Below are 26,046 nucleotides of genomic sequence, written 5' to 3'. Positions count from 1 at the left end.
TAATCCTTAAGGCTTTGGTGTGGTGTGCAGTGAGTGCTTCAAGAGCATTTTACAGTTGGCCCTGTCACATAAGGCTTACAAAATCTGGTTTTTGTAAGGTTGATTGGAACATAATGTTTTTCACTCCAAAGTTGTACTTATTCTACAACTATTTGGTTTCTAAATGAGTACAGTTGTATCACCAGTGCAGCCATTTCAACCACAACTAGAGTTGCCAGTTTGAATGGGGAGGAAAGACTAGAATAATTACCTCAACTTTCTCAACTTTTGAACCACACTCAAGCTCAAGACCATTATTACTGTTAAGGAGTTATCTGACAGATTCGGGGCACTGTGTGAAATAAGCCTGTATGTGGTTTTTAGATAACCATATTGTCAGATACCATCTACTGTGTTGACTCCATATACAACTTGATCTGAAAGTATGTCACAGTGTAAACACTGTGCATATGTTAAATACTGCTTGATCATCTCACATTTTAGACTTTGTCTACCAGGTTTCAGGTTCCTCATGGAACTGTGGAGGGAGAGAGGAGGTGCATTCCTACCAGCCACATGCATTGCTGGAACTTAGGTTGCCAAATGTCTGTTGATATACATGTATATATATGTATATATATGGATTGGTTCAAGTGGGCAAAAGAAAATCCTGCTAATTTTTTGGGCAAGAAGAAGAGTAAGATGTTTGTGAATGTGTAGTACCCCTTTTGTTACAACGGATTCTGGGGAAACACTTTTCTTCCTTCTGCTAGTTGTTATAGCAAATCAAGCTGAGTATTTTAATAGCCTTTCATCCCACCCTATTCCAGCATTAAAGTGTTTGTAGCAAAGCAGTAAAATTGTGTTGTGTCTCCTATGCAAACTGGAAGATCTTACAGGTTTGATAGTTGGTCACCACTGGCATACAGTAAAAGCCTTTAAAAACTATTTCAGGTTAACTGGCACTTATGGGAAGAGTGCATGGTACTCTTATTTTAAAAATGATAACCTAATTAGTTCTACTCAAAGCTGTTATCTTTCCACTTGAAATAAGACTTTGGGATATCAAATGGCAATTACGTCAAACACCACTCTTTTTGTCTTTTACATCATATTACTTAGTTGTACTCTGGGTGTAGCTATTTGAGCAATAGTAGTTGTTCTCATAGTTCTTTCAGAAAGGGGAAAAACTACAGTAGATGGGGATAATTCCCATTTTTTCAGCACCTCTTTGTCAAAACAGCTAGTTTAACAGATCAGTCCTTACAATTACTTGTAAGCAATGACTTTTGAAGTACATGCAAATTGGTCTCATGTTCAACCTGAGCTTACAGGCTGTGCTTTTTGCAAGTATCAAATTTCTATCTTGAATATTTTGCGTAGGTAATCTTATGTGACATCTCTGGGCAACGCTTTCCAGTATTTGACCTTCACACAGAATCACAGAATGTTAGGGATTGGGACTTTGCCTTTCTGCACTGGTGATGCTAGCCTTCTGCTTTTCTGCTGTGCACCTCTGAGAGGAGTCTGTTTTAGTCTTCTCCATAATCAACTCTTTGTCAACAGTCAGATCTCCTGTCCCGTTGATCCTCCTCTTCTTGAAACTAAACAAAACTGACTTCTTCCTGGTACATTGTGTGCTCAGATTGCCTGATCATCTCACTGGCGTCACTTAGTGACTTGCTCCAGTTTGGCAACTGCTTCCTCTTGCCACACAAGCGCAACAAAAAGGAGAACAATTGATTTTAATCAGCCAGCTTGTTACAGTCATACAGTTGCATCCTAGTGTGAGATGTAGCCTTCATCAACACAAGGGAGTAGTGCTGATGTGTATTCAACTTGTTGTTCAGGGCACCCATTCCCTATTTTGCAAAACTCTTTCCTAGTGTGTTTCCATCCTGGCTGTGCTGTTGTGGGGAGGCTCTCCCAAGTGCAGGACACACACCAACCTGTGTTTACTTTGAACCAGGCTTCCACTGTCTCTACAAGTTATTGATGCCTAGCTGCTTTTTCAATGCACTCAACATTTTATGTCTCTGTTGTAACCCGTCGCTGTTGACTCCTTTTCAGGTTGGGCAGTCACAGCCCACACGGTTGTGTAGATTTCTTTGATCATCTTCTTTGCTTTTCCATTCAACCTTTTTCATTTTTAACTTATCCTGTTGAAATGAGGGGACTAGAACTAAATGCAGTTCTCAGGGTGCAGATGAAGCAGAGATTTATATTATTTCTGGATGTGTGTGGGTTTTTTTGGTTGTGTGTGGTTGTTTTTGGTTGGTTGGTTGGTTTTGTTTTGTTGTTGTGTGGGTTGTTTTTTTTTTTTGGTTTGGTTTGGTTTTTCCCCTTTAGTAAAGTTCCCAGTATCAGATTGCTCTTTTGGCTGCCAGGGAGTGCTGAACTGCTGGAGTCACCTTTCACATTTAGGTTCTTGCTCCTGAATGATGATTATAAGCTCAGGAGCCATCGCTTTACATTGAGGTCAGGGATGGCTACTCGCTGTGTACATAAATTTTGTTAATATACAATTCTTTTCATTGCCCGCTTAGACTTGTAAGGTCTCTTTGCAGTTCTTCAGTCATTGTTTTTTTCTTTTCCAGGCTGAGCTGCTGAAAGTGTTCAGAAAACAGATTGCAGTAAAGGCTCATGTGAAACTCCACTGGTGACCTGTTTATGGCATAGTGCTGGAGAGGGTTGAAGAGTAGATTAGAGCTTGCTGAAACCCAGTTTATTCTTACCTGAACTCTAGTTTAAATCTGAATGGTTCTAAAGATAAGTTATTTCCTGAGGTTGTCCCTTTTTGAAAGAAGGCCTAGTGATTCACTTTTTTGGGTACTTAAAAAAAGAGCCCACTCTGTTGCTGTGTCAAGATTCATAAAAATAAATTGAAACAATGTTGAGTTTTCTCACTTGGAACCATATTCACAATATGTTCAAGTGAGATGAGAATAGAAAAATGTTTATAGCATTATTTCATAGGGTAGTAGTATTTTAAGTTCGTACATGTTGAGGCATATTTTAGTTGTTAGCAAGTCTCATTGTTATAAAATATATTTTCTAGTATGGGCAAAACAGTTAAAGAAAGTTTGGTAGGTTTCACTGAATTTTTGATAATGATAATAGTATTCTGTGGCTAATGATAAATTGCACAGTGTTTAAGATTCTAATCTCTGCTTGAGGACTGGTTGAGTTGCGCTTGCCTTTTCATTATGTTCTTCAGACGTGAACAAATTGGCACAGATGATTAAATTACAAATTAAAGTTGTTTTAAGGAGTCTTAGGTAGGCTCTGTGTAGGGGCTGCTTATCTGGAAATACCTTGTACTTCGCAGGTGATCTGAAGAACTAACTAGCCCTTTTGGCTATGTGATAACAGAACTTGAAAACTGAGGTTAATTTGTGTTTTGTTGTAGGGTTGTGTGTTTTTTGTTTGTGTGTGGGTGTTAGCTTGTTTGTTTTTGTTTCCCTCCCCCAGCAGCATGGAAGTTCTTTTTTTTTCCTCTTCAGTCTTTTTTATTCTTCTCGAAGCTTTTTGATGTTTGTGTAAACAGTCGGTCAAAGGAACTTACTTGTAAGGTGACCAGTCAGTGTATTGACACGAACAGACACAATAGAAAACTGCATTAGGAGGCGAGCCGTTGGGATTTGCAGTAAATATATTACAGAACACAAGTGACTTGCCGATACTGCTTGTTTAGCAGTTTGCAAGGGCAATGGCAGTATGGATTTTTGAATTAGAAGGAAAAGACTGTTCTTTCTCTGTGCTGGAACATCAAGTTGATGGCTGGGGATAAAATTGATTTAGAGAACAAACTACTGCTGCCTCTGTTTGTGCCATTTTAAAGGCTTCTATGGATTAGCAAGCAGAAACAAAAACATAGCTTTCAGTTTTGGAGAAGGGAAGCAAGAATGGATATGCTTGTTCAGCTACCTTGTTTAGGTAGTAATTTTATGAGGAAACCTGCTTTTGTTAAGTCAAGAAGATGAAAGGTCATCTGAAACTGGATAGTTTTTATGAGCTGTGGAAATCTGCCTATTTATTAAAATAAGTGTTCTAAAACCCTCAAATTGCTGTAGTTTCTGCTTCATGGTATGATGATCTCAATTTTTTTTTTTTTTTAATGTATAGATTTGAATTAAATGCCTGAGGGCAGGGAATGAAAAACCCACAACTTCTTGTGAAAAATAACTAACAGCAAAATAATCCTTTTGTGGTGTTGCCACAATAGTTTCCATTTACAACAAAGTTTTTTGTTTAAAACCAAAAAAGCTGAAATGTTTTGTCACTGCTGATGTGTGAATTTGGGTATAAGGTCACTCTAAATTTTTGGGTTTTTAAATGGGTATAAGGCTTCCAGCTGTTACTGTGCAGACAGCTGGCTGTCTGTGGCCTCAAATTATGGCTATAGATTGCCAGTTAAGCAAACACAAAATCTTTAATTAACAAGACTTATGGGAAGCTCTTATGCTGTTTCTTTAATCTGAAGTATGAACTGTAGAATCACAGAACTGGAAAGTACCTAGCGGCTCCCTGTGCCTTAGCAAGACTGGCTATACCGGTGTCATTCCTGATAGGATGCTTGTCCTATCTGTTAGCAAAGACTTCGCAGGAGTGGTGACTCACAAGCTCTCCAGGTAGCAGAGTGCTTTTATGTCCTTGCTGTTGAAGTGCTTCTTCAGTTACAACTTCAGTCTCTTCTGTTACAGCTTCAGCTCCTTTACTATGCATTTTTTCACCTTGGACAGGGAGAACAGATCATTCGCCTGCCTTCCAGAAGGATTTTGAATGCCTCTACAGTCTAATGTTTATTCTCTGAATGCTGTTGCCCTGATGAAGTGCGGTACTCCCGGGAGGAAATGCCGTGCTGAGCTGCAGAGAGGGTTTACTTAGCCTCTGGCATACTGTGGTGGCAGCCTTTTTTGCAACAGCATGCTATTGACTTACATTCAACTTCTGATCTGCTGTGACCGAGAGATTCCTTCCTGGCCCATTATTTCCTTTTCCCTTATGTTCCTGTCTAGGCATGCTATGGTCTTTTATTCCTGTTTATCCCTGTCCTTTTTTCCTTTGTAGTCCACTTTCTCATTCTTTGCAAAGTGAGTTCTGAAGCTATTCTTTGGCATATTCTGTCTTTCTCAGCTTGAAGCTCTCTGCAAATTAAGGATTAGGGCAAATGAAGAGATCTTCATGCTTGTTAGTGAGAAACACTGAAAAATACTGGGCCTATCATGCATGCAGGCCTTCTTAATTTACAGAAGAGAATGATGTATTCATACATGGTTTAATCATCAAGCAGTTTTATACTTCTTCCTGTGAAGTTTTAGCTGGGTTGTGCAGTTTGTTACTCCTAAGAGTCCTATGACTGTTAAATTCTTAGCGAGGATGTTAACATCATCTGCTTCTCTTAGCCATAATTACTTTCTCTTTTTGGACATTGCATAATTCTGATGTTATTTACTGCCAAAAAATATTTCTGAGTTGTGATTTATATCCCTTTTTCACACAGATGTTCATGGATAAGAGGCTTTTTAATGCCCTAGACTTAAGGAATGGTAATTAAACTGGAGTGTCTTTGTTCCTTCATTGGCTGCTTTCTGTTTATTAGGCATTGTTCTTTTGGGGTTTCCTATTTGTTTGACATGTGCGGGTTCTGCAAGGCGTCTGCTAGCTGCTCACTGTTCACTAATGTGCTCTTTTTATTTCATCAGGCCATGTCAGTTTGAAGACATTTTACTTGGAACACTCTGACCTGTTCCTTTCCTGTTTAAGCTGAAGTGTTGACCTTGCGTAACTAGTGATTTATGTTATGTGGTTGGTAGTGATTCTTGTATAGCTAAGTCAGATTCAAAAAAATATAGCTTAATTTGGCCTTCTTTATGTCCCTTGACCATATCTTTCCTTTTCTAATTGAGGGGACTGGACCATTTTTTTTTCTTCTCCAACTATTCCAACCTGTAGAGCACTAGCTTTACTTTAGCTGTAGCTTACTAGTGGCACATAGTTACAAAAATGTGTGCTGCTGCTGCTGTATATGTTCATACTGCCTCACCTGACCTAGTTTCCACTTCCTGAATGCTTTCCTGTTTGTTTGAAGTCAGTTAAGAATTTTCCTGGCACAATTCCATCCCTTCCCTTTTTCCTCTGTCCCTTCTTCCATTCTCAGGTGTATTAACTATGACCCATGTCCTTAATATTGTTTCATAAAGAAAATGTCAGCTCTCTGTAATGCTATTTTATCTCCCCCCTCATTAACAGATCCTATAAAGCTGATCTTACCAGTTGGCATTAGCTTTCCTGAAGTCTTACTGGCTTTTTCATTCCTCTTTCCTGTCCCAGTAATTATTAACTCTGCAATGATTGTCAGTCTCAATCAAATTAATTTCTATTTTGACAGTGTCAATCAATTCTTCTCTATTAGAATGTAATCTAGATGCTATCTTACTATTTTTTTTCCATTCTGTGAGCAACAGAATATACATAATAAAATAATAAAATGGGGAAGAAACTTATTAACGTGTTCCCAAGGTTTTGCTGAAAGATTTCCAAACTTTTTTCCCATGTAGTGAAAACCTCTATTATATTCACCTTCCTTCCAAATCCTGTGTAGCGGATTATTCTGCTAGTTGCTAAAAAGAGTTGTCACTCTTCATGTTATTCATTAGTGAGTCAGCTGATGGCACCTGAAGCATTGATATTAACACCTTTATAAGGCCTTTAGTTGTTTCTCTGACTTGAGGAGTTTTTGAAACTGAGCTGTGAATATACTAAGTATTGTAAAATGGTGAAATTGCATTTAAGATACAAAAGTGCATGTGACTATCTTGGAAAGTTTGATTTAGAAGTTATTTCTAAAGTCCCGGTGAACATAGCGTATTTTTTTTCCTCCTTATTTCAGGCCCTTGTTTTGATATGTCTTGTTTATTGGCAGGTGGCATGCTTGTTTTTCTAGTCAAATCCAGATTCTACTGCTATTATAATCTTGAGTGTTGATAAGGACTGAATCCTGACTGGGAGTTTTGTTATTGACTTATATACTCTAAATGTATGTGCTTTGTTTGAGGAACTTTGTTCTCTAAGTTTTAGAAGCTGTGTGGTTCTACGCACTTTTTCAGCTCTGATTTTCTACTACCATCCCAATAAAGTGTCTCAGTGTGGCAAGTGCTGCGACCATGTATGCAGAAATTTGGATGCAGCTTGTGGGAGGGAGGGTAGGCAAAATATTAAGTAGTTTTAAAATAATGACTAAGTGAGAAGTCAAGAGGGCTCATTTCTGATAGGGGCTTAGCGGTTGCAGATATACTGCTTTTCTGTATCTCATTTCTTGTATAGTGTAGCTCAGTTGTCCAGAGGAAATTTAGTTTGTAATGTCCTGAAGGGTAACAATGCAAAGTAGGCTGGATAGTTTTAGAGACCACACTTCTTCTGGAGCACTGTAAGAGCACATGAGATTTCAGTCCTGTGGGAAAGGGGGAGCTTGCTGTTCCCCCAAAAAACCTCTGCTCCCAGCCTGGTTCTTCTGATACTTTGGGCTGCTCTGCTACCTGACGGATGCCTCCTGTGAGCCTATTTAACTCACTGTTGTGGTGGTCTAAGCTGGATCTTTCCTGTTTTCTGCTTGACTAGTTAGTTGAGATGTTGGACATGTCCAGATGTCTGCAGTGTTGTGTGAAGAAATTGTACCTCTGGAAGCAAAGGTAGCAAGGCTTTCTCTTCTGGATTGGAGTCAGCATTGGACTTGCTCAGCATCTCATGGAATGTAAAAAAAGTCGGAACTCTGTGTGCTGGAAAGTAAAATAAAGCTGTGTACTGATTTCAAGATTTAAACACTTACTTGTGTATTGAAGGTTAGCTTAGGCATGGAAGGTAAGTTGTGGAACTAAAACTTGAATAAAAACTTTTTGTAGTTGTGAGTGCTTGACCAAGATGGGCTGAAGTTGGATTAAAGGAGAAATGTGATAGCTGTATTGTTTAGTCAAGTTCAAGAAGAGTCTTGACATAGTGAAGATCTGTGAAAGGACCACTTTAACATCCTGACAACAGCTTATTTCTTGCCAGTTGGCTTAGGTTCTACAGGATTTACAGCTGCAAATGGGATGGACAGTTGTGTACATTGGTTCATTGAGAGCTTCGCAGCAGCCTCTCTTTATTATTATAGAAAACCTTGAAATTAGACATCTGAAATATATTTAGTCACTTCACTTTACAGTTGAATGAAGTCCAAACCTGTAGTAGATGTTTGGCAAGAGTTGCTGTTGACTTCTGCATCATATGTACCTTCTTTAAATTAACCTGACCTTTCTGTAATTTAAATTGACATCTAAGAGTATTCAGATAAATGTAGTTAAGGCAGTGAATTTAAAAAAAAATTACTGTTTTAACTTTGGAAACTATTTGGCATTCTGTAGCTTTATAATTTCGAGTTTTGATTCTGTTAATACTTATGTTACTTCTTCTTCTCCCTACTCCCACTTGCAATATGGTGATGTTTTGGGTTTTTTCATAGCTAAAGATTTTTCATGCCAGTCTTCTGGGGTTTCAGTATCATCATCTTGTGGGTGGCTGACCTTGCAATTAAAATGAGTAGTACAAATGTGGGGCAGAGGAAAAGCTGTATTTGTTAATGATATGTCATGTTAAACTGACAGCTTCAGCCCAAAATACAGAGATTGTTCCTGTCGCTGAAATGAGTGCTACCCGTTGACGCTTGTCAGATTGAATTTCAAGTATCTGTTGAGAATAAACCTTCCCACCCCCGCCTATTGGTGAGAGTATTAGTAATGACAGTGTTTATAATTTAAAGTAGAGTTTGAAGGCCAACTTCCACAGTTTGTCACAGGGTAGTTAATACGGCGGTAAAGGGGAGATGAATGTGGCTACTTGTGCGAGTCTATTACTCAAGAGGCCTGTAAATTTGATTGGCTGCTGCAGTTCTAGCAGAATCATTCGATTTGAGAGCAATAGAAAGATAAGATATCCAATTACCCAAATGATTTGCAGGGTTAGCCAACGTTGTCATGGAGATGCGAGTTGGAACAAATTAAATTTTAAGCAATAAAATAATCTTAAAGCACGTCTGGGAACAAGAAAATTTGGCAGTGGCACTTACCTGAATTGAATCTTAGCTTGACATGCTGTTGTTTGACATTGATATACTATGGAGGCCTAAACTTTTAAATGGCATGTTGCCTTTTTTTTCTTATTATATATTTTTTTTTTCCTGTTGTGGCCATTGCCAAAACAGATTGTAGTGTATTAGTTTTAAATAAAAGGGCATTAATAATATATGCATATCTCAGTGCTCAACGTGGATTCAATAGCTCATGAATAACAAAGTTCACAGAATGCTAACCTTAATCATTTGAGGCTTTTGAATATTTAAGTTTAGAGATTTAATTATACCTCAAACATCCCCTCACCCCCTGAATTTTTAGCAACACATTTTTGTAAGTGGCTGAGTCTTTCTGTGGCGAAGTTCTAACAAAGCATGCAGAGAGCTAAGCACAGTGAAATGTTTCTTTTTTTTGTAATTACTCTGTGAATATGTATAATTTTTGTCTTTGAAGAGCTCAGTTACAAAAAGAATAAAGGCTGTGTTATTTAAGTGTACTGCTTATTTCAGTGATTCTGCTGGAAATATGAAAATTCCATATAGGTACTCAACTTCAGCTCAAGACTAAAATATACACGTACAGCTTCTTACCCAATGACTTCTGAAATGTAGTATTTAACTGATTTATGGCTAGCAACAAGGATTAAAAAAAATGGTCAAGCATGTCTCATAAAGAGGGCTTTTATCCACATGTATGTTAGATGGATGGAGATGAAAATTGGTTTGAGGTCAAGCCATTTGCAGCATTTTCATAGCCTTCGATTTTCTTCTCATCCTCACCACAGATAATCTCAAATGATTCAGTAATGACCAAAAGTGCAACATTGACCTTTAGTCCCTGGTGGATTACTGTGTTACATGCTGTAAAAGGCAGGAAGTCCATTTTGTTCTTCCAGAAGGAGTTCAGTGTTGTATTTGGCTTTCTACATGTTGAAAATATAAGTGGAGGCAGAGTACTTCAGAATTACCTTCCAAAGGTTTTGTGAATGTGATTTAATGGTATATTATTTCTGTACATTAAAGGCCGATTCTCTGATTCTTTTGCTTTAGAGGAATGGACTAGGACATACTCTTTATTTGGCATCATCAGAACTTCTGGGTTTTCTTGCTTTACTTTTAATCATGTTGTTCCTAAGCTATATGCTTCGTCCCAGTGTAATGACAACTGTGATTCTCAAAATTGGGTTGACATAACTAAAGTAAATAAAAAAGTAATAAATGAGAATACATGAGACTGTCCATAAGAAGTAGTGATAGAGTGCTTTCAAATAGTGATCTAACTTTGTGATGAAGGAAGTGCAGTTTGCAAAGAAAAGGAAAAAAAAGCTTCTGTTATACAGTAGACATTTTTAGATGAGCACTTTTTTGTATAGGTGGGCCTGGACAACTTTGGGGAGTCTTAACTCTGATAACAGGCTGCTTGTCACAATACAACTGATTGTTAAAAATAACATCATGTTAACATTTAATTTTTGCTTTAGATCACCATGGTTGTTCTACCTAAAGTCACCACTGGGACATATACGGTAGACACTGATTGGAGCAAACCCTGAATTGTTATTGTTGAAATCTCTGAAGCTGAAAGGTGATTAACTATTTCTCCTCAGAGAAAGGTTGCATTCTTCACTTTCAACCCACAGCGGTGGCTACCAAGGCTAGGGCTTCCAGCCTTAGTGATAACACCATGAGTGTTAGGTGTGGTGAGAAATACCGTTAGAGTTTGGATACTTGTACTGTACTTGCCTTGTGTCATTCCAGTGCAAAAATCTGTAGGTGTTTAAGAAATCATGTTAAGTATGATAACTTACATGGTGCTTTGCAAAGTACAAGCTGTCAAAATTCAAAATGATCTAGAATATACTACTGTAGAGGAAAACACTTCATTTTTTTAAATTTTTTTTTTTTAACAGTGCAGAAGGGAAAAAACTTAAAATTGTATATACAAGCTCTTTCTTAACTGCTTAGTAAAATGGCTTATTTAAATGCATATTCTTTTTAGTAACTAGTCCGGCTGCTTTGTTCTTTGCCATTATGTTAAGAATTCACTTTAGCAAGGGACAAACTTAAGTACAAACACTTGAGTTTGGCAATGGTTAGGTCAAAACATTTAAGTCCTTAATTAGATGGAACAGAAGCAAAAAAATACTTCAGTGAAGAAAAAAATCTGTCGGCTCAACTTAATTTTACAAAATGCAGCTGAATTCCTTCATGTTAATTTTTAATGATACTTCAGAAAGGAGGGTAGCTCTTCAATCAGGGGCCTGACGAGCTTGTCATTTGCAAATAAATCAAAAGACAGTCATTACAACGGCAAGAACCAGTGAATGATGTAGTTTTGTCATTCTTTGATGGGGCCCACACTCAAGTCCTCTATTAAAAATGAATGTATTCAAGTGGCTCTGCATTAAGAACACAAACAATTAAGGGCACTTCAGATACTGCTAAGAGCTGCTGTAGAGCTAGGAGGGCTTTCATGAGAGATGCAGGCTTCTACAGTCTGCTTTACCAAGGACCCAAAGAACATGGGCTATTAGTCATGTTTGTCTATGTTCCAGCAGCTTTCTGCAAAATTTTCTTTGTTTACTCATTCTTGGATAATAGCTAACGTTTTATTGGGAGGCCTCTAGAAGTAACTGATAAGTACCTTTCTTTTAAGACTTTCAAATGCATAAGCCCCAAATCTGGAATGCGTAGCTTATTCAAATGCCACCAGTTACTGATGTCTGGTCTTGATTAATGAAGCTCTTCTAGAATACTTCAAAAAAATTTTGCTTTCAGAATGTATCTATATATACACGCACACATGTATACTTCAAGATGGTTTACCTTGAAAGGTGAATGTACATTGCCTTTTGAACAGCTAGGTTTATATTTAAAGTAATGAAAGTTCCTTTTTCTCAATTCTGAAAAGAAACTCTTGCAACTCCTGATGGGCAAGATTAGGTGAATTGTGCATTAAAATCTAACTTCTGCAGTTCACTAGAGAAAAAAAAAATTACTTTTTTAACATGTTTGTGAATAAGAATAGTTTTTACTGAACATTTGGGGGCAGCAAACAGAGTATGAGATCTCATAGTGGATAAGTAATTGTATGTAGGAAAAACCACTAGTAGGCAAACTGCCTTTTAAATGTAAGCAGACTTTTGTTACAAAGTGTAGAATAGTCTTTTCAGTTTTCTTTCAATGTAAATGTATCTTAACTGGCACTTGTAATAGGAGCAATCAGTCCCCAAATAAACTGATTTATGGCATGTACCTTGAAGTTCACCTAGCACTGCAGATGAATATTACTAATATGCTATCTTATTTGTTATAGCGAAGCTCAGATATTTGGGACCTTTGCAGGAAAACCTAATAACGTGAACAACTTACATATTGTATAGACTACTCAAAATAGGTTTGTTTTGTTTTGTTTTCAGCTGCAATAAGTATATGTATATCAGTATTATGAAACAGGGAGACTTCTGTGTAGGCCATATGGACCAAAGAACTTTCCAGTAAAAAAACAGATGAATGTCTTATTTTACTTTTTTCTTTTCTTTCTTATCACCTGCTGTGATTCATCCTGTCTTCTGTCCTGAAAAACAAAGGTAATCCTGTTGGTCTAGGGTAATTAACTTCTCGAACCTTAAATATCTTAGCTAAACATCAGCCAATCAGACTACTGTGTAACAGACTTTCTTTCCATACCTGACATACCTTGCTTTCTGGGAAGGCATGTCTAGTATGTGGAAAAATGCCCTTTAGTACATAAGCTCTCACAGTGGCATAGACACTGAAATTAACAACAGATTTGGTAATAGTTAAGTCTGATAACTGATAATACTTAAGCTGGTAACTTCCTTTATTGCCTGCACTGGTTTGTAAGTCCTAAAGGCTACAGAATGGCGGATATTTTATGGTTGTGACATGGCAGCTGTTGCTATTGTGAACAGAGATCTGTTCCCCATGTTGCAGGGGGAGAAAGCTTTTGCTGTAAAGCAACTGTCACTTCGTTGAACTTGTTTAAGGGGAACCCTTTTGCCATAGAAAGAAACCATCCCAGAACTGCTTTGGAGATGCTTGTCTCTGCAAAACTTCAGCGTGGATGTGTCAAATACCAAACTTTGGTCAGGTAGGATAGTTCAGCCTGTGTCAGAGAGACATGTCTTAGTGCTATCAACAATTCTCCCTGTGTCTGTCAGAGGTGAGGAAAGAGGTGTTAAAGCTTGCCAGGTGTATTTAAATCCCAAATCACCTGTCTGTTGAGGCACAAAAGCCAAGTGTGTCTTTTGTATCCTAATTACTGCTTGACTGATATGTAAGGATCAGTGCATAGTAATGTCTTCCTAAGAAACTGAGGATGATGGGAGGGCTCAGGGAAAAACTAGACAAACGAGTTAACCATGTTTTTATATGACTTCTTTGGAAGAGTTTATCTTTGCTCAGGTTTATGCATGTCATTTCATGGAAGGCCTAATGATTCTCAGCAGTTTTGTGTCTTAAAACAAATAAAGCCAAGAAATATCTACATGGATTAGTAATACAACAGAGATGGACAGGAGCTGTTCAGAGTGTCTTATATATAGATTGTTTACATCTGGATGCTAATTCCTAGTTTTGTGCAACTGTACTGCAGTGACTGCAGGAAGTGTTTTTAAGGAAAACTGTAGGACCATCTTAAGTACCTTTAAGAGTTGAGGGTTAATTCTAATGGTCGCTCTTAATGGTGGGCAGATGTATAGGTCTGAAAAGCTGTAAGTACATCCAAGACTGAGTAATGGGAGAAGAAGATACCTGTGCCCTACCAGAAATCCTGTGTTCAGTTTCATGTGCTAAAAGTGGGAGATATAAAAGCCTGAGATAGATAAAGCTGTGGAAAAGTTGGACTTTGTCCTGTTGTCTTCTCTGCTGCTTTCAGTGAAGGATCGTTCTGTTTTCTGCTGGCTCCTGGCCTTATTCTTGGTTTCGCTAATTTGTTGTTATTGATTATCACATTTTCTGATCTGATTCATTTTCTGCATAATTTTAATTCTCTCTCAATATGGGTGTTTTAGAAGTCTCTACCATTTGTCTCCATTCTGTCTTGCTTCTATTTTGATGTTTCTTTTGTACGACTGATGGTGTGTTTCTGTCAGCTAAACTAATTTTACCTTTTAATAAGCAGATGAAATTGATCATGAAAGAAACATTTTTCTTCCATGCCTGTCGCTTTCATGTTATGCTGCTTGATAATTTGAGTAATAATAAATCTACCTTTTAAAAGGCTTTATCTTGAACTTAATGGATTTCAAAAATGCTTTACTTGTTAATGAGCTATGTACAACGACCAGATTTGTGCCTAAATGTGTATACAGATTAGATGCTTTAGACATGGCAGATGTCTTAGAGTAGCTAACTAACTCTCTGTCCTCATCTGGGCTTATATATTAACTATTTACATTGGCAGTAGTATGAAAATGTGGATTTGTTGTTCCTTCCTTAACTGTGTGAACGTAATGTCATCCTGTACGCTAGTTGATATATGGCAACAAATGTAAACCACAGTTTTAATCAAAATACTTTTCCTCTATAGACAGAAATCGCCAAGAGATTGAATACAATTTGTGCACAAGTCATCCCATTTTTGTCTCAGGAAGTAAGTAAAACTGTTCAGCTGTTAAAGTGCAATTATGTTGCTTTTCTGTTTGCAAATTAGCTAGTTTTAAGATGTTAATTTTGTCACAATACACAAGTGTAAGGAACATCTGTTATAGCTGAAGTGTGCAAACCCCCTGCTAATTCAGTCTTAACAAATCTGAGTTCAAACTAGTGACAATGGCTCAGCCTTATTCATTGCCTGAGGAGAGTGGGAGTCTGGATAATATTACCAATGCAAGAAAATGCTTTTATTTCTAATCATGGCAATTGCTTATATGATATTCGGTTGTCAAATGGGAATCTAGTGAAATCAGCATGCTTATCTTGTCTATGTAATTTGTATCAAATTTTAATGTAAAAGGTGAGTAGTTAGCTCAGATGCAAAACACTCTTTAAGATTACAAGCCTGCATCTGGTCTGGATGACTGTGATTGTAGCATATTGTGGGCAGCTGCTGTTACACTTTGAAGCCTGTTATTTTGAATATGCCTTTTCAAACTCTACAGTTTACAAGTAGTATTTGTAACTCTTGTTGAGGTCAGTGAAGCACTTGTTTTCCCTGTTTGAAATTTCAGTAGGTTTTGCTGTGTGAGTGCAAAGTATATAAATGTTAAAACTGACACTAATGTGAAGCTGACATTATCTTCCTGTCAACTCAATTAGAAACTGATTACTCATTTGCCAGAAAATTAATATTGAACTGGCATGGGGGAAGAGGTAAGCTAGGTGCCTTCAGGGCTCTTGTTTGCTTTTGAACAGGTGAGAAATAAGGCACTGTTACCTTTTATTTGCATGGGATGTCTTGGAATAGGTAGGCTAGGCTTCTGCAGGAAAACTGGTTGTGCAAGTGTCTGTGATCCACGTTTGATTTGGTGTGGGCAATACCTTAACACAAATTCCTCCCCATACCCCTTCTTCTTTTGATAGCATCAGCAGCAAGTGGCCCAAGCCGTAGAACGTGCCAAACAAGTGACCATGGCTGAACTGAATGCCATCATCGGGGTACGTGGCCTTCCAGGTCTACCTCCTACAGTGTGTATAACTTGCTTTCATATCTTACTGCTTTACTATTTTTGCAATAAGCTTAATGTTTTGATATGTGACACTGTATTGATGCCCAGTGTTGCTGAAGTGTTTGCCTTGCTTCAGACAGATTTTTAGCAGGGATAAAGTTAATAGTTTACTTCATCAGAGCATCATTTTGTGCAGTGATGCTGGGTGTAACAAAACTTTTCTTGCAAGAAATGTAATGATTAGGAGAGTTGCTTGTTTATTTGTAGGTATTGTATGTCAGTTGATCTAGCTGCCTTTGCCTCATGCTTTTTGTGACACTAGAATTCTTGGAGCCTGTACAACTTTTCATTCTTCTTTCTTTTCCCTTTCTTGTGAATCTTTCATGAATTTTAAATTAGCAAGCTACTGAAAAGAAACTTCACTTGCTTTTGAAGTAGTATTAATTGTCTGACACAGTGTTCTAATAGCCTTTCACCAAGTTTGTACTTCTGAATATGCTGAAATAAGTTAATACTGCTTGCTTGTGACTGGTTGTCAATCACAAGTCATTTGCTTTGTATTAATGAACTTTCTGAACCATACATTCCTTCCACTGCATGAGTGCATTTTCTCCGCCACTAAGTCTAGAATATTTCTCGTGTTTTCTGCCCTTCCAGACTAAGTGAAAGAAGTAGCCGAAACAAGAAGCCGTCCTTTCTGATTTTATTCATATGTGAGCGCCTTGAGCAGATTCAAATTACTCATTTATCAATTTATGTTAATTGCTTGTGAGAAGATGCCCTGCTGGTCTTTATAGTTCCCTCAGACACTTTGTAATGATAATTAGACATGCTGCTGTACGGATTAACAGTGCCATAGTCCAATGACGTCTACAGACAATGGAACCAGTTAATCCATCTGTGCTTAAAATTACATCCCAACTGGAGATGGAAAAAAAAAAAATAGGAGTGAGGGAGGATTAAAAGAATGAGCCTCAGCTTGAAAACTCTCCTTTCATCAGTTTCTCAATTGCAGATCTGCAGTCGGTTTGCCTGTGGTAAGCTATTGGCAGTCAATTAGTTGAAATAAACTGGGAGGGTGACCTTCATTTCCTTTTAATAGCTTTTCCTCCCTGAAATGGGGAGCTTCAGTGGATTTTCAGCTTAAATTTTATTCAAGCTGCTTTATTACACTTGACAGATTAGCTTTGCATAAACATACCCCCCTTCAAATCTGAGCTGGTTTTTCCCTTCGTATCAAATTTTGACTGTTACTTAGTTGATTTGCTAATCACATCTTAGAAACCCACACAATTACATCTGTATTTGTCACAATCTCCTCTGTGCTTTGCTTGTGTAATGAATTACTTTATGAATACCTGATTTGATCTTTGAAATACAGCAAATGTACATTTGTGGTATTTGATTAGCAAAGATTAGAGAACTGTATTTCCTGCAGTTTTTTTAAATGAATTACTTCTTTACGATGAAAATGGAATGGAAAACCTTTTTTAATGAACTAGTTTTAAAGAATATTTTATGCAGTAAATGGAAATATGTATTAAAATATATTTTAAAATATTCTTGCCGGACTTAGAATAGTGTTGCTTAGCCAAACCAAATTTTGCTGTCTCAAGCATGTTTTTAAAGTCTGCACAGTGTAGTCTTTTAAAAGCAATAGGATCTACAAGTATCACATGCAATTAACAACTTTTTTGCGAGGGGAAGAAGGGGAAGAGGCTCTTTGGAAGCAGGAGTAGAACTTTCCACCTTTTGAATTAGTTTTTTAAGTTATCTAAGAATCACTGGAAGAGATACTTTCCTATGTCTTCTGAAAGACTTCTGAATGATACCATACAAGTCCAAAATTGTGAATGAGGAACACCTTGGGCACAAAATTTTCAGTGCTCTTGCATATATGTAATGCTAAAGTTAGATATATGTCACAGTGATTTTTTTTTTCCAGTCTTACATGATCAATAATTATCTTGTGCTGCACAATAAGTTTCATGCTCCGACATATGCTTGATTTTGTTTGAAAGGGATGGTGTGCATCCTGGAAAATCTGAATAGCATAAAATTGGGTTGACAATTCAGTGGACCTTTGCTCCCCCTCACTGAGCACACAGCATGTCAAGCCCTCTCCCCAGAGGGGAGGAGACGTCAGAAGCTTGTCTGTTCCTACAAGCAGCAGCTGCACCGAGAATGAGCACGGCCCAGTTTTATAGCAGCTGTCAGTATTGTTCAGGGACCTGACTTAGTGTAAAGAACAATGGAAGGGCCATGCTGTTAAAGTTCAGTGTCTTTCAAGATAAGAAAAGAAATAGTAATTTGACGGTTTAGACATCTATTATGAGCATGAAAGATCATGAAACTTCTTTTCAGAATGCAAATAGGCTGGAGCAATCTGTAACAGTAGAGGATGAAATCGAGTAGCCTCTGGCCTCATACTGCTGAGGGTGCACATGTACAAGCAATTTTGAGGGTAGCAGGAAAGTTTAATTTTCCTAGCTGGTGTTCACTTGCATGGTTTCTCACTCATGATTAGATAAAAGCTGCAGTTTTGTCAGGGTTTAACTTTTTTTCCCCTCCTTCCTTTCTCTCTTTACATGCCATTGGTTCCTGACACTAGATGATTCAAGTGTTTCCCAGTTGGCTTTCCTGAGTTAGAGCAATTCTGTTGCTGCTGGGCCATATTTGAATTTGGGAAGGGAACAAAGCATTTAAATAGTGGGAAAAATGTTGGAAATACAACCGGGTTTTGAACTATATTTATTTTATGCTTTTTTCCATTTTCAGTTGAAAAAGTGGAAGCTTATTAGAGGACATACTGAAGATAGGGACTTGTAGTCTCATAGGACCGAGATTTTTCAGAGAATTTACCTACAAAGTCAAAATCCAGGCTTTGGAATTGGTGTATCTTTAGAACGTAAAAAAGAGAATGAAGGAATTTTTATATATAGATATATATATATATATTTTTTTTTTAAGTAATACAGTTGGACTCAGTGAGCTTGTAAGCAGTGTTAATCCTCTGTGTTGATTAAAAATTCTTACTTCAGGAAAGAACTGTGGATGATATTTGGTTACCAACAGTCATATCTCTGGCCTTATACTTTTCCTGCATGTTCTTGAAGGCTGTGCCTTCTACTCGCAACCTCTTGCCATTTTTTTTTATATTGCACCATTTGTTATTTTAAAGTTGAATTAAGTAGCAATTATGCTAGATAAATAATGATCAAAATGGAAACCTTTGACTTAAAAGATAAGTGTACCTGTTAAGTCCTTGGTACTGCTGCAGCTTCAGGCAGTGTCTACATTTACGGTTACAGGAGAATCCAGACTGTGGTATGAAAGAATTAGGTAGATTATCATGAGGTGTTTGTTGTTGTTGTTTGTTTGTTTGTTTTGGTTTTTTTTTGTTTGTTTTGTTTTGTTTGTTTGCTTATTTGTTAGAGATGTGATCTGCCCTGAAAATCAAAGATAATGGAAGTTCATTCTAGGAAATATAAAGGACAGGTGAAACTGGTCTGTCTGGCTGCAAACAATGACAAATTTGTTAATTTACTTTCAAATTAATAAACTAGGTAGTTCTATGAGTAGAATATGCAAATATCTGAATGGGAAATACAAGCAGCAAACTGGAATATTTTTCAGCATTGCATTTTAGTTGCATGATTTCATTGTATCACTGAGTAGTCAGGTATGTCCTATTTTGCCTTTTGAGGTGGGTTGATAATGATTCTATGAAATTTGTATCTTTTGGATAGACAGTACTCTTGAGACAGATTGAGTTGTAGGCCTCCAAGAGGCCTCTCCACTGTTGCGTGAGGTGATTGGCTAAAGGATTAGCAAGATGTGGGATTATTTTTTTTCTCTCTTGGCTGTGGTTGCCAGCTATCTCTGGGATTGTAGTGTGTGAAGCTTAAGAGGATGAGGTTAACCTCTTGAGGGTTTATTCTTATGAGTGTGTAGTTAATCCCTAGAAAGCCTATAAATAACTAGGCTGTATGTTTCATTATAAAATAGAAATACAGACTAGAGCAAAAATGAATGCAGAACTTAAAGCAAGGGAAAAGCTAAGCAGCTGTAGCATTAGTTTAGATCTTCCTCAGCCATGATCTGCTTTATGTCCCGAGGGAGGGGAAATTGCCTGCTTCTTTTAAATTAAATAAAATGAGACATAGTAAGCACGAGACACAGTGTCCTCACTTTTAACATAAGCTAGCTAACCTGAAGTCTAAATTACTAAACTCTGGCAATAGGAACTCTAGTGTGTGGCAACATCCTGGGTTATTCTTCATATTTGTTTTTTAAAATATGTGGAAGCCTTAACTACATGCTAGGAGTCTGTCACAGCGTGTGCTTTTAGAATACAAAGGCTCCAAACTTGTAAACTAAGTTTCAAATGGGTAGTGAAGGTAGATGGTATTCATCTGTGTGGCAATTGGTATTCTGTAAATACCAGTCCCCACACAGCAGTCAGTTTTTTATTCTTAGTGCCACTAAGTCTGAGGAAAAATAGGAAGGTGTTATTGATGTGTATTTGTAGTTTGCCCTAGTCAAAACAGAAAACCTGGGAGAAGGTGTGTAAGATGTGAATTAATAGATCGCGTTGACCAGACTTAGTCTCCACTTGACCAGCCCTCCTCCCCCAACACACTCATATTCCCTGCACTTTGGACTGATGGGGAAACAGAGGAGCAGCGATATAAAGGAGGGTAGTGTCTACATGAGACAAAAATTTCCTGGAGAAGATTATATTCTCAGTTATTCCAAAGAGGGGAAAATAGCATCCAAAAGTTAAATGTAACTGAACTGCAGGCCAGACTTCCCTTTCCTTTAAAGGTTTCATGTGTGGGTGGATAGAAAAAGCTACATCTTGGATCTTGTCCAAAAAGAACAGAAGAGCTTTATGTGGCTCTCTCATCTAGACCTAGTATCTGAGCTACAAGTTAAAGGTGAGACCAAGTAGATGGATATGAATTTCTGAAGCTAAGCAGCTTTCACTAAAGGAGTGAAAGAGAGATGTCTGGAAAAAATTCCGGTTGGCTGGAGCTCAAACCTGAAGATATGCAGCTATGAATGCAGAGAGAAGGTAGATTCTGATGAGATGAGTATGCGAGGTACCACTTGCTAAACTACTGTCTACTGAGCAGAAATTGGGCATATGGAATATACATGTTGAATGGTGTAGAGCTGTAAGTTTTTCTGTTTTGCAGCAGGAGAGAGGCACAGGTGGGACTGGTAAGGTTAGAAAAACTTGTGTATTTGGCAACAGTAAACAGAAGACTAGAGAATTAAATGGAGAATATCTTTTCAGGAAGGGTTAAGTAGGTAGAAGCAGAGGAGGTTGATAATGGTGTAAGAAATGATTCCTTCTTTTTATGAACTTCACTCCAAATGGTTCCGTTAAATACATTGTTTTGGAACAAGTAGTTTCAGGGGAATGGAAAGGACTAAAATTGGGTCAAAATGCTGGAAGAGTACATTTCAAAGCAAGGATTTACAGAAAGTGTGTTCAGTGAACTTTAATAAAGAAAATATGGAAGGGCTACTGGAAAGACAAAATAGGGGTTAGGGATAGGTTTACTTTTGAAGGTGGGTTGAGGCAGAGGAGCTTCAATATGTGTATATAGAAGTCATTGGCATGGAAGAGTAGGTTATTTAATCCCAGAGGATTGTCTCCTCCAGAGGGTGATTCAAAGCACCTCTCTTGATCTAAGTATATATAAGCAGAATAGCTTTCTATGTTTGAAGATAGTTTTTTTTTTTTGTGTATTGTCCACTTTTTTTCCCCAAGTTAGCAAGGAAATAAAAGGAGACAGACTGAAGAGATGAGCATACCTTCTTCTTTCTTACAATATGTCTGCTTTGCATTCATACTGGAAATGAGACGTGTGAGGGAACTGGAGTAGGTGAAGAGTCAGTAGGCTGAGATAAAAATATGATGTGACCTTCAGTGCTTCTCTTGAAAGAAGTCTGAGATATGCTAGGTCTGGAGGAGGGAGGAGTTGGGTGGGAAGAAGCAATTGGTTGGCCCAGACAAAGGAGAAACTCAGCTGAGACTGCCCATGAGGTTAAATCAAACGAAGCATGGTTATGGCGTTGTCCTGCAATATGAGTAAGAATAGAGAAAGGTGGTGGGAGTTTACATGTTGGATGATGTAGGGCTGTAAGCTGGACTACTTTGTGGTAGGAGAGAAAGGTGCAAAAAATGAAGCATACAGATTCAAAAGGAACTGTGGTCTAGTTTTGATAACACTGATGCACTGAGAGGAACTGTCAGTGTGCTGAAGGGAGAAAGGGTGAGTCCAGTAGTGTGAACTGCACGGGCAAAATATACCTGTAACTGGATGATTGTGGCAAAGATGAAGTCAGTGGAGCAGGAAAGTGCAGAGAGATGGATGAAGAGAAGCTAGAGGAAGACATAGGTGGACACAAATACTGTAAATATTAAACACTGGAAATGTGCAAGAAAACACCAACCCACTGTGGTTTTTCGTGGTTGAAGAGCAAGGCAAACTGTCGAGATAGGGGGCTGTGTGGGAGGACTGGAAGAGAAGGGAGAGAAGCTTGCTTTCCTTGTTAGTGCACAGAGAGAGACTAGCATAGGCATTTGAGATAACTTTAGGAAATACTCAAGGCAAAATAAAGACAGTTTGTACAGCAGTTTGCTCTAACTCTTCAAAATGCTGAAGAGTTTGCATCAGCTGCAGGATTCCTGGTATCTGCTGACCACATTATTTTTCTTTTTTTCAGACTACTTGCTGAACTGCTGAGGCTGCTGTCTTGTATAACACTTAGTTTCCTGAGAATGTCCAGTACTGTTTCTAAAGGTGCTGGCTAACTGTAGCTCTTTAAATTGAATACTGACAAGCAGTAGTATTGAGGTAGTAAAAGCGAAGATTAGCAAAACTGGATTACTCAAATGCATGTTCAGAAGTGGTTGTCATTTGGTAGGAAGAAGTCATTAGAATCTATAGGGAATTTCCAAGAATCTGGTCTGTGGTTTGGAACAGTAGATAAAAATCAAAGTAATGTTTTTCTCATGACTTTCGTATTTTTTATTTGATATCTCTGAAATGCTTTTGTAGTTAGTAGTAGCTGGGACAAAAGGGTGATGAATATGCTTTAAAATACTGTATTAAACTTATGGATTTTAATTTACCAAAAAGCCTTTCTGTTCTGTAATTACTGTCTTCTGTTTTGCAAGATTTAAACTTCTCTGCACTATAAGAGCCTTGGAGGAAAATAAATACTTTGAGATAACCATGTGTCAGTAATAAAAACCCCTAGATTAATATCTTTAGGTCGTTTCCAAATTGGTGCATGCTTGAACTAGTTGTTTTTGGCTGCTATGGTAGCAGGAACATGCTTTTGAAGTGTCGTTGGATGGTAGTGTCATGCTAACAGTAGCTAAAAAGGCAAATGTGTAGATATGAGGTTAAAAGGTGGGTAATAGCAGGAAGTTAGAGTTGCCTTAGAAGAAAAATGTGCTGGTGGTTCCCACAAACCAAAAGCAGTGTGTGTAGGCAGCTTCATTATAGAGACTTAAGGCTTGCTTCTGAGTCTCCAGAGAAAGCCATATGTACTCGTCTAAAATGAAAGAAAAGCATTGTTCACAAACTGACTTAACCTGACAGTGATCAGAAGAACGTAACTGGCTTCAGAAAACCATCCTTTGTCGTGTCTGGACCAAGAGAATTTAAGGTCATCTTCTGTGATTTTGAATTTGTTACTTTTCTTCAGAATCTGGGAAATCCTTTGGTGAAGACATTTTCCTGTGCAAGGATCACTTTTGCCATTTTCACTCTGACTCTACCACTCCCTCTTACCTTCTGGCATCTGTCCTTTATAAAGGCTTCTCTGATTCCTCCCTTGTTGCAGAGTCTCTTTCCTCCAGTGTGACTTCAACTTTGCTGTTTGTCCCTTATTTCTTCAGTATTTAGCCCAAGGGAAATAAAAAGAACATTATTTAACCCAAGGAAAAAAAGTACCATTATTAATATGAGGACCCTTAGAACTTAGTCCTCTGACTTGTTTCTATCGCCTTTATTTGCCAGAGACTGCAAGAGAAGGGAGTTGTTCTTATAGCAGACCTGTAATACATATTTTTAGAAGAACAGTTCTCTGTGAAAAAGCTATATATACAAAAACACAGAAGAACTTTTATATTTTTATATAGAAGCATAAACAATATATAGCAATATGTAATATATAGAGTAACATGTATAATATATAACATAGTATATGTAGCATGTAACAATATATTACTGATATGATATAAACTATATAATTGTGTGAATACAATATAGAAAATGTTATGTGTGTATATATAGAAGGTTATGCTAGCAAAAGGGCTTCTGTAGTTCATGGGCTGCTTGTTGTGTTGCCAGCATAGCTGCTGACAGAAACACTAGCTGTTCTTCAATGGGTCTGTACATGGTACTACAAGCTACTAAGTTTTAGGTTGACTTACAGTGCCTAAAAGCATGGAGGAGGGAAGAAACCCCTTTTCTGTTGGCAAAAAACCTTTATGTGAACACATCCACACTAGTGGACTGCTAATGCACCTTGGAGAGAAGGTGTCGCTGAACTGGAAGAATTCCATGTGCTGGCAATGTCCGGTGTCCTGGCTGCAGGGCTCTGCTGGCGTGGGACAATCTGTGGCGGCTCTGCAGCGTAGCTGGGCTGCAAGTGCAGATCTGCTCTTGTGAAAGTGCCAGTCATGCTGACAGTACTCTGTAATTATTCCCTCTGTGTCAATAGGATGTTAAAAATCTTTGCCATTTAACAATTATCACTAAACTGTTGTTAATTGCTGATCACTTTAGTGGATAAAAGGCTGATATGCTCATTCACTGGGTGCGGTCTCATCGCCTGGGTAGGGTCACCCACATCTGGCATTACTGTTTACAAGAGTGATCTTTTTGAAGAGCGAGCCCTGAAGTGTAATAACTCTACCTTTCTAATTCTGGTGCCTGGGTTTGCCCTCCAAAATGCTGGAAGGGCAGAGCAACCTGGCTGTTCAATGTGAAACAGAAAGGAGCAGCAATGATCAGAGCTGGTGCTCAGTGTAGTGTTAAGGAAAAGATAGAGTGCTTCTTTCCTTCTTGCAGTCTGTATGTCTGCAGTCTATAATGGTGAGGTGACCACTAATCAATTGTTAATAAGCTACCGTTTGAAATTAAATTTGCTATTTGCATTATGTCGGGGAGTACTGAAGAACTTGTTTCTAGTTTTATAGGTATAAACCTACCTACAGTATTAATATCTGTGTTATTCAGTGGAAGTACTGTGTGTGTACTTATAGGTACCGGCAGGTACTGGCCATGTAATTTGACTTGATAGCAACCCAGGCCTTTCTCGTATTGAGAGATTTCATTTTCCGTGTGAAAAAAAAATTCTCATGGAATACAGAACACATTCCGAAATACAAGCTAAAGAATATGTGTTAAGTATTTCTATGTCTTATAAGGATTTTAACGAGCTCCCAGGAAAACTTTCCTGTTGTAAGGAAAATAGAATTGAAGAGTTTTGGTAGGAAGAAGCTGGCTTTGGTATAACTACTTTGACCCTTCTTGGCAATCTCAGTTGCCCTCTTTGGGCAATTTGGAGGTGACCCACGTATATCAGTGGTTTGCTGGCCCCATGTCAAAATGCCTTCTTTTCCTGTGTTGTGTTTTTTTCTATTGGATCTTTTTTTCACTTGAACTATGCCAATCAAAAAATACTTATTTTTGTTACAGAAAAGTTAGTGTGGAAGCTTCATGACTGCAATTAGGTTTTATTTTCTTTCTTTAGATAGAGAATGACTTTTAGCCTTATAGAGCAAGTATATGGGGAATTATTCTAGTAAGTGTTTATGCTAACCTTCCTTACTTTAGCAAGATTAAAGAACATAGTTTCATCTCTAATGCAAGGAGAAAAATACCACAACAAACCAGATTCTGGAGCTTGCCAGGTTTAGTATTCTATGGCAAAACTGTGTAGCATAAATCTGTAGCAGAAATACGTTTTACAGTGAGACAAATACGCATCAGTGTAAAAGTATAGTGAGAGCACCAGAGCGTTAAGTGGTCTTTTTAATCTTCATGGCCTAGTTGAAATCAATATTGCTTTTCATATTTTGTATTTTCCGAAGAACAAAGAGACAAGACTTGATTCCTGAAGGAGGATTGCATAGCAGAGGACTGAAAATGGTTTCTGAAAATGAGGGAAATAACACAGGGAGGAAGGAATCAAGTGACCAAATAGAAAAAGGAGTGAAGAAAGGAAAACAGATAAGATTCTGAGAACCATGGAGTTTGTGTTGTTTTGCAGTAGCTTGATGGAGTACATTGGACA

General features: G+C 37.8%; 1 protein-coding gene across 4 annotated transcripts in view; it reads left to right on the top strand.

The window, feature by feature from the left end:
- The window catches only part of LOC309451289 (transducin-like enhancer protein 1), an 83,665-nt gene that overhangs the window by 7,738 nt on the left and 49,881 nt on the right, over positions 1–26,046 (top strand). For 3 of the 4 annotated variants that reach the window (XM_082074879.1, XM_082074881.1, XM_082074882.1), the window contains 2 exons: positions 14,640–14,702; positions 15,632–15,736. In XM_082074879.1, coding sequence (XP_081931005.1) covers positions 14,640–14,702; positions 15,632–15,736 — 168 coding nt within the window. The remainder of the gene's footprint in view (positions 1–14,639; positions 14,703–15,631; positions 15,737–26,046) is intronic. The other variant, XM_082074880.1, reaches the window with a different exon arrangement.

The sequence above is a fragment of the Streptopelia decaocto genome, assembly GCF_964273445.1.
Source record: "Streptopelia decaocto genome assembly, chromosome: Z".
Taxonomy (NCBI): Eukaryota; Metazoa; Chordata; class Aves; order Columbiformes; family Columbidae; genus Streptopelia; species Streptopelia decaocto.
Note: the sequence above shows the minus strand (reverse complement) of the source record. Positions and strands in the feature narration are given on the sequence as shown.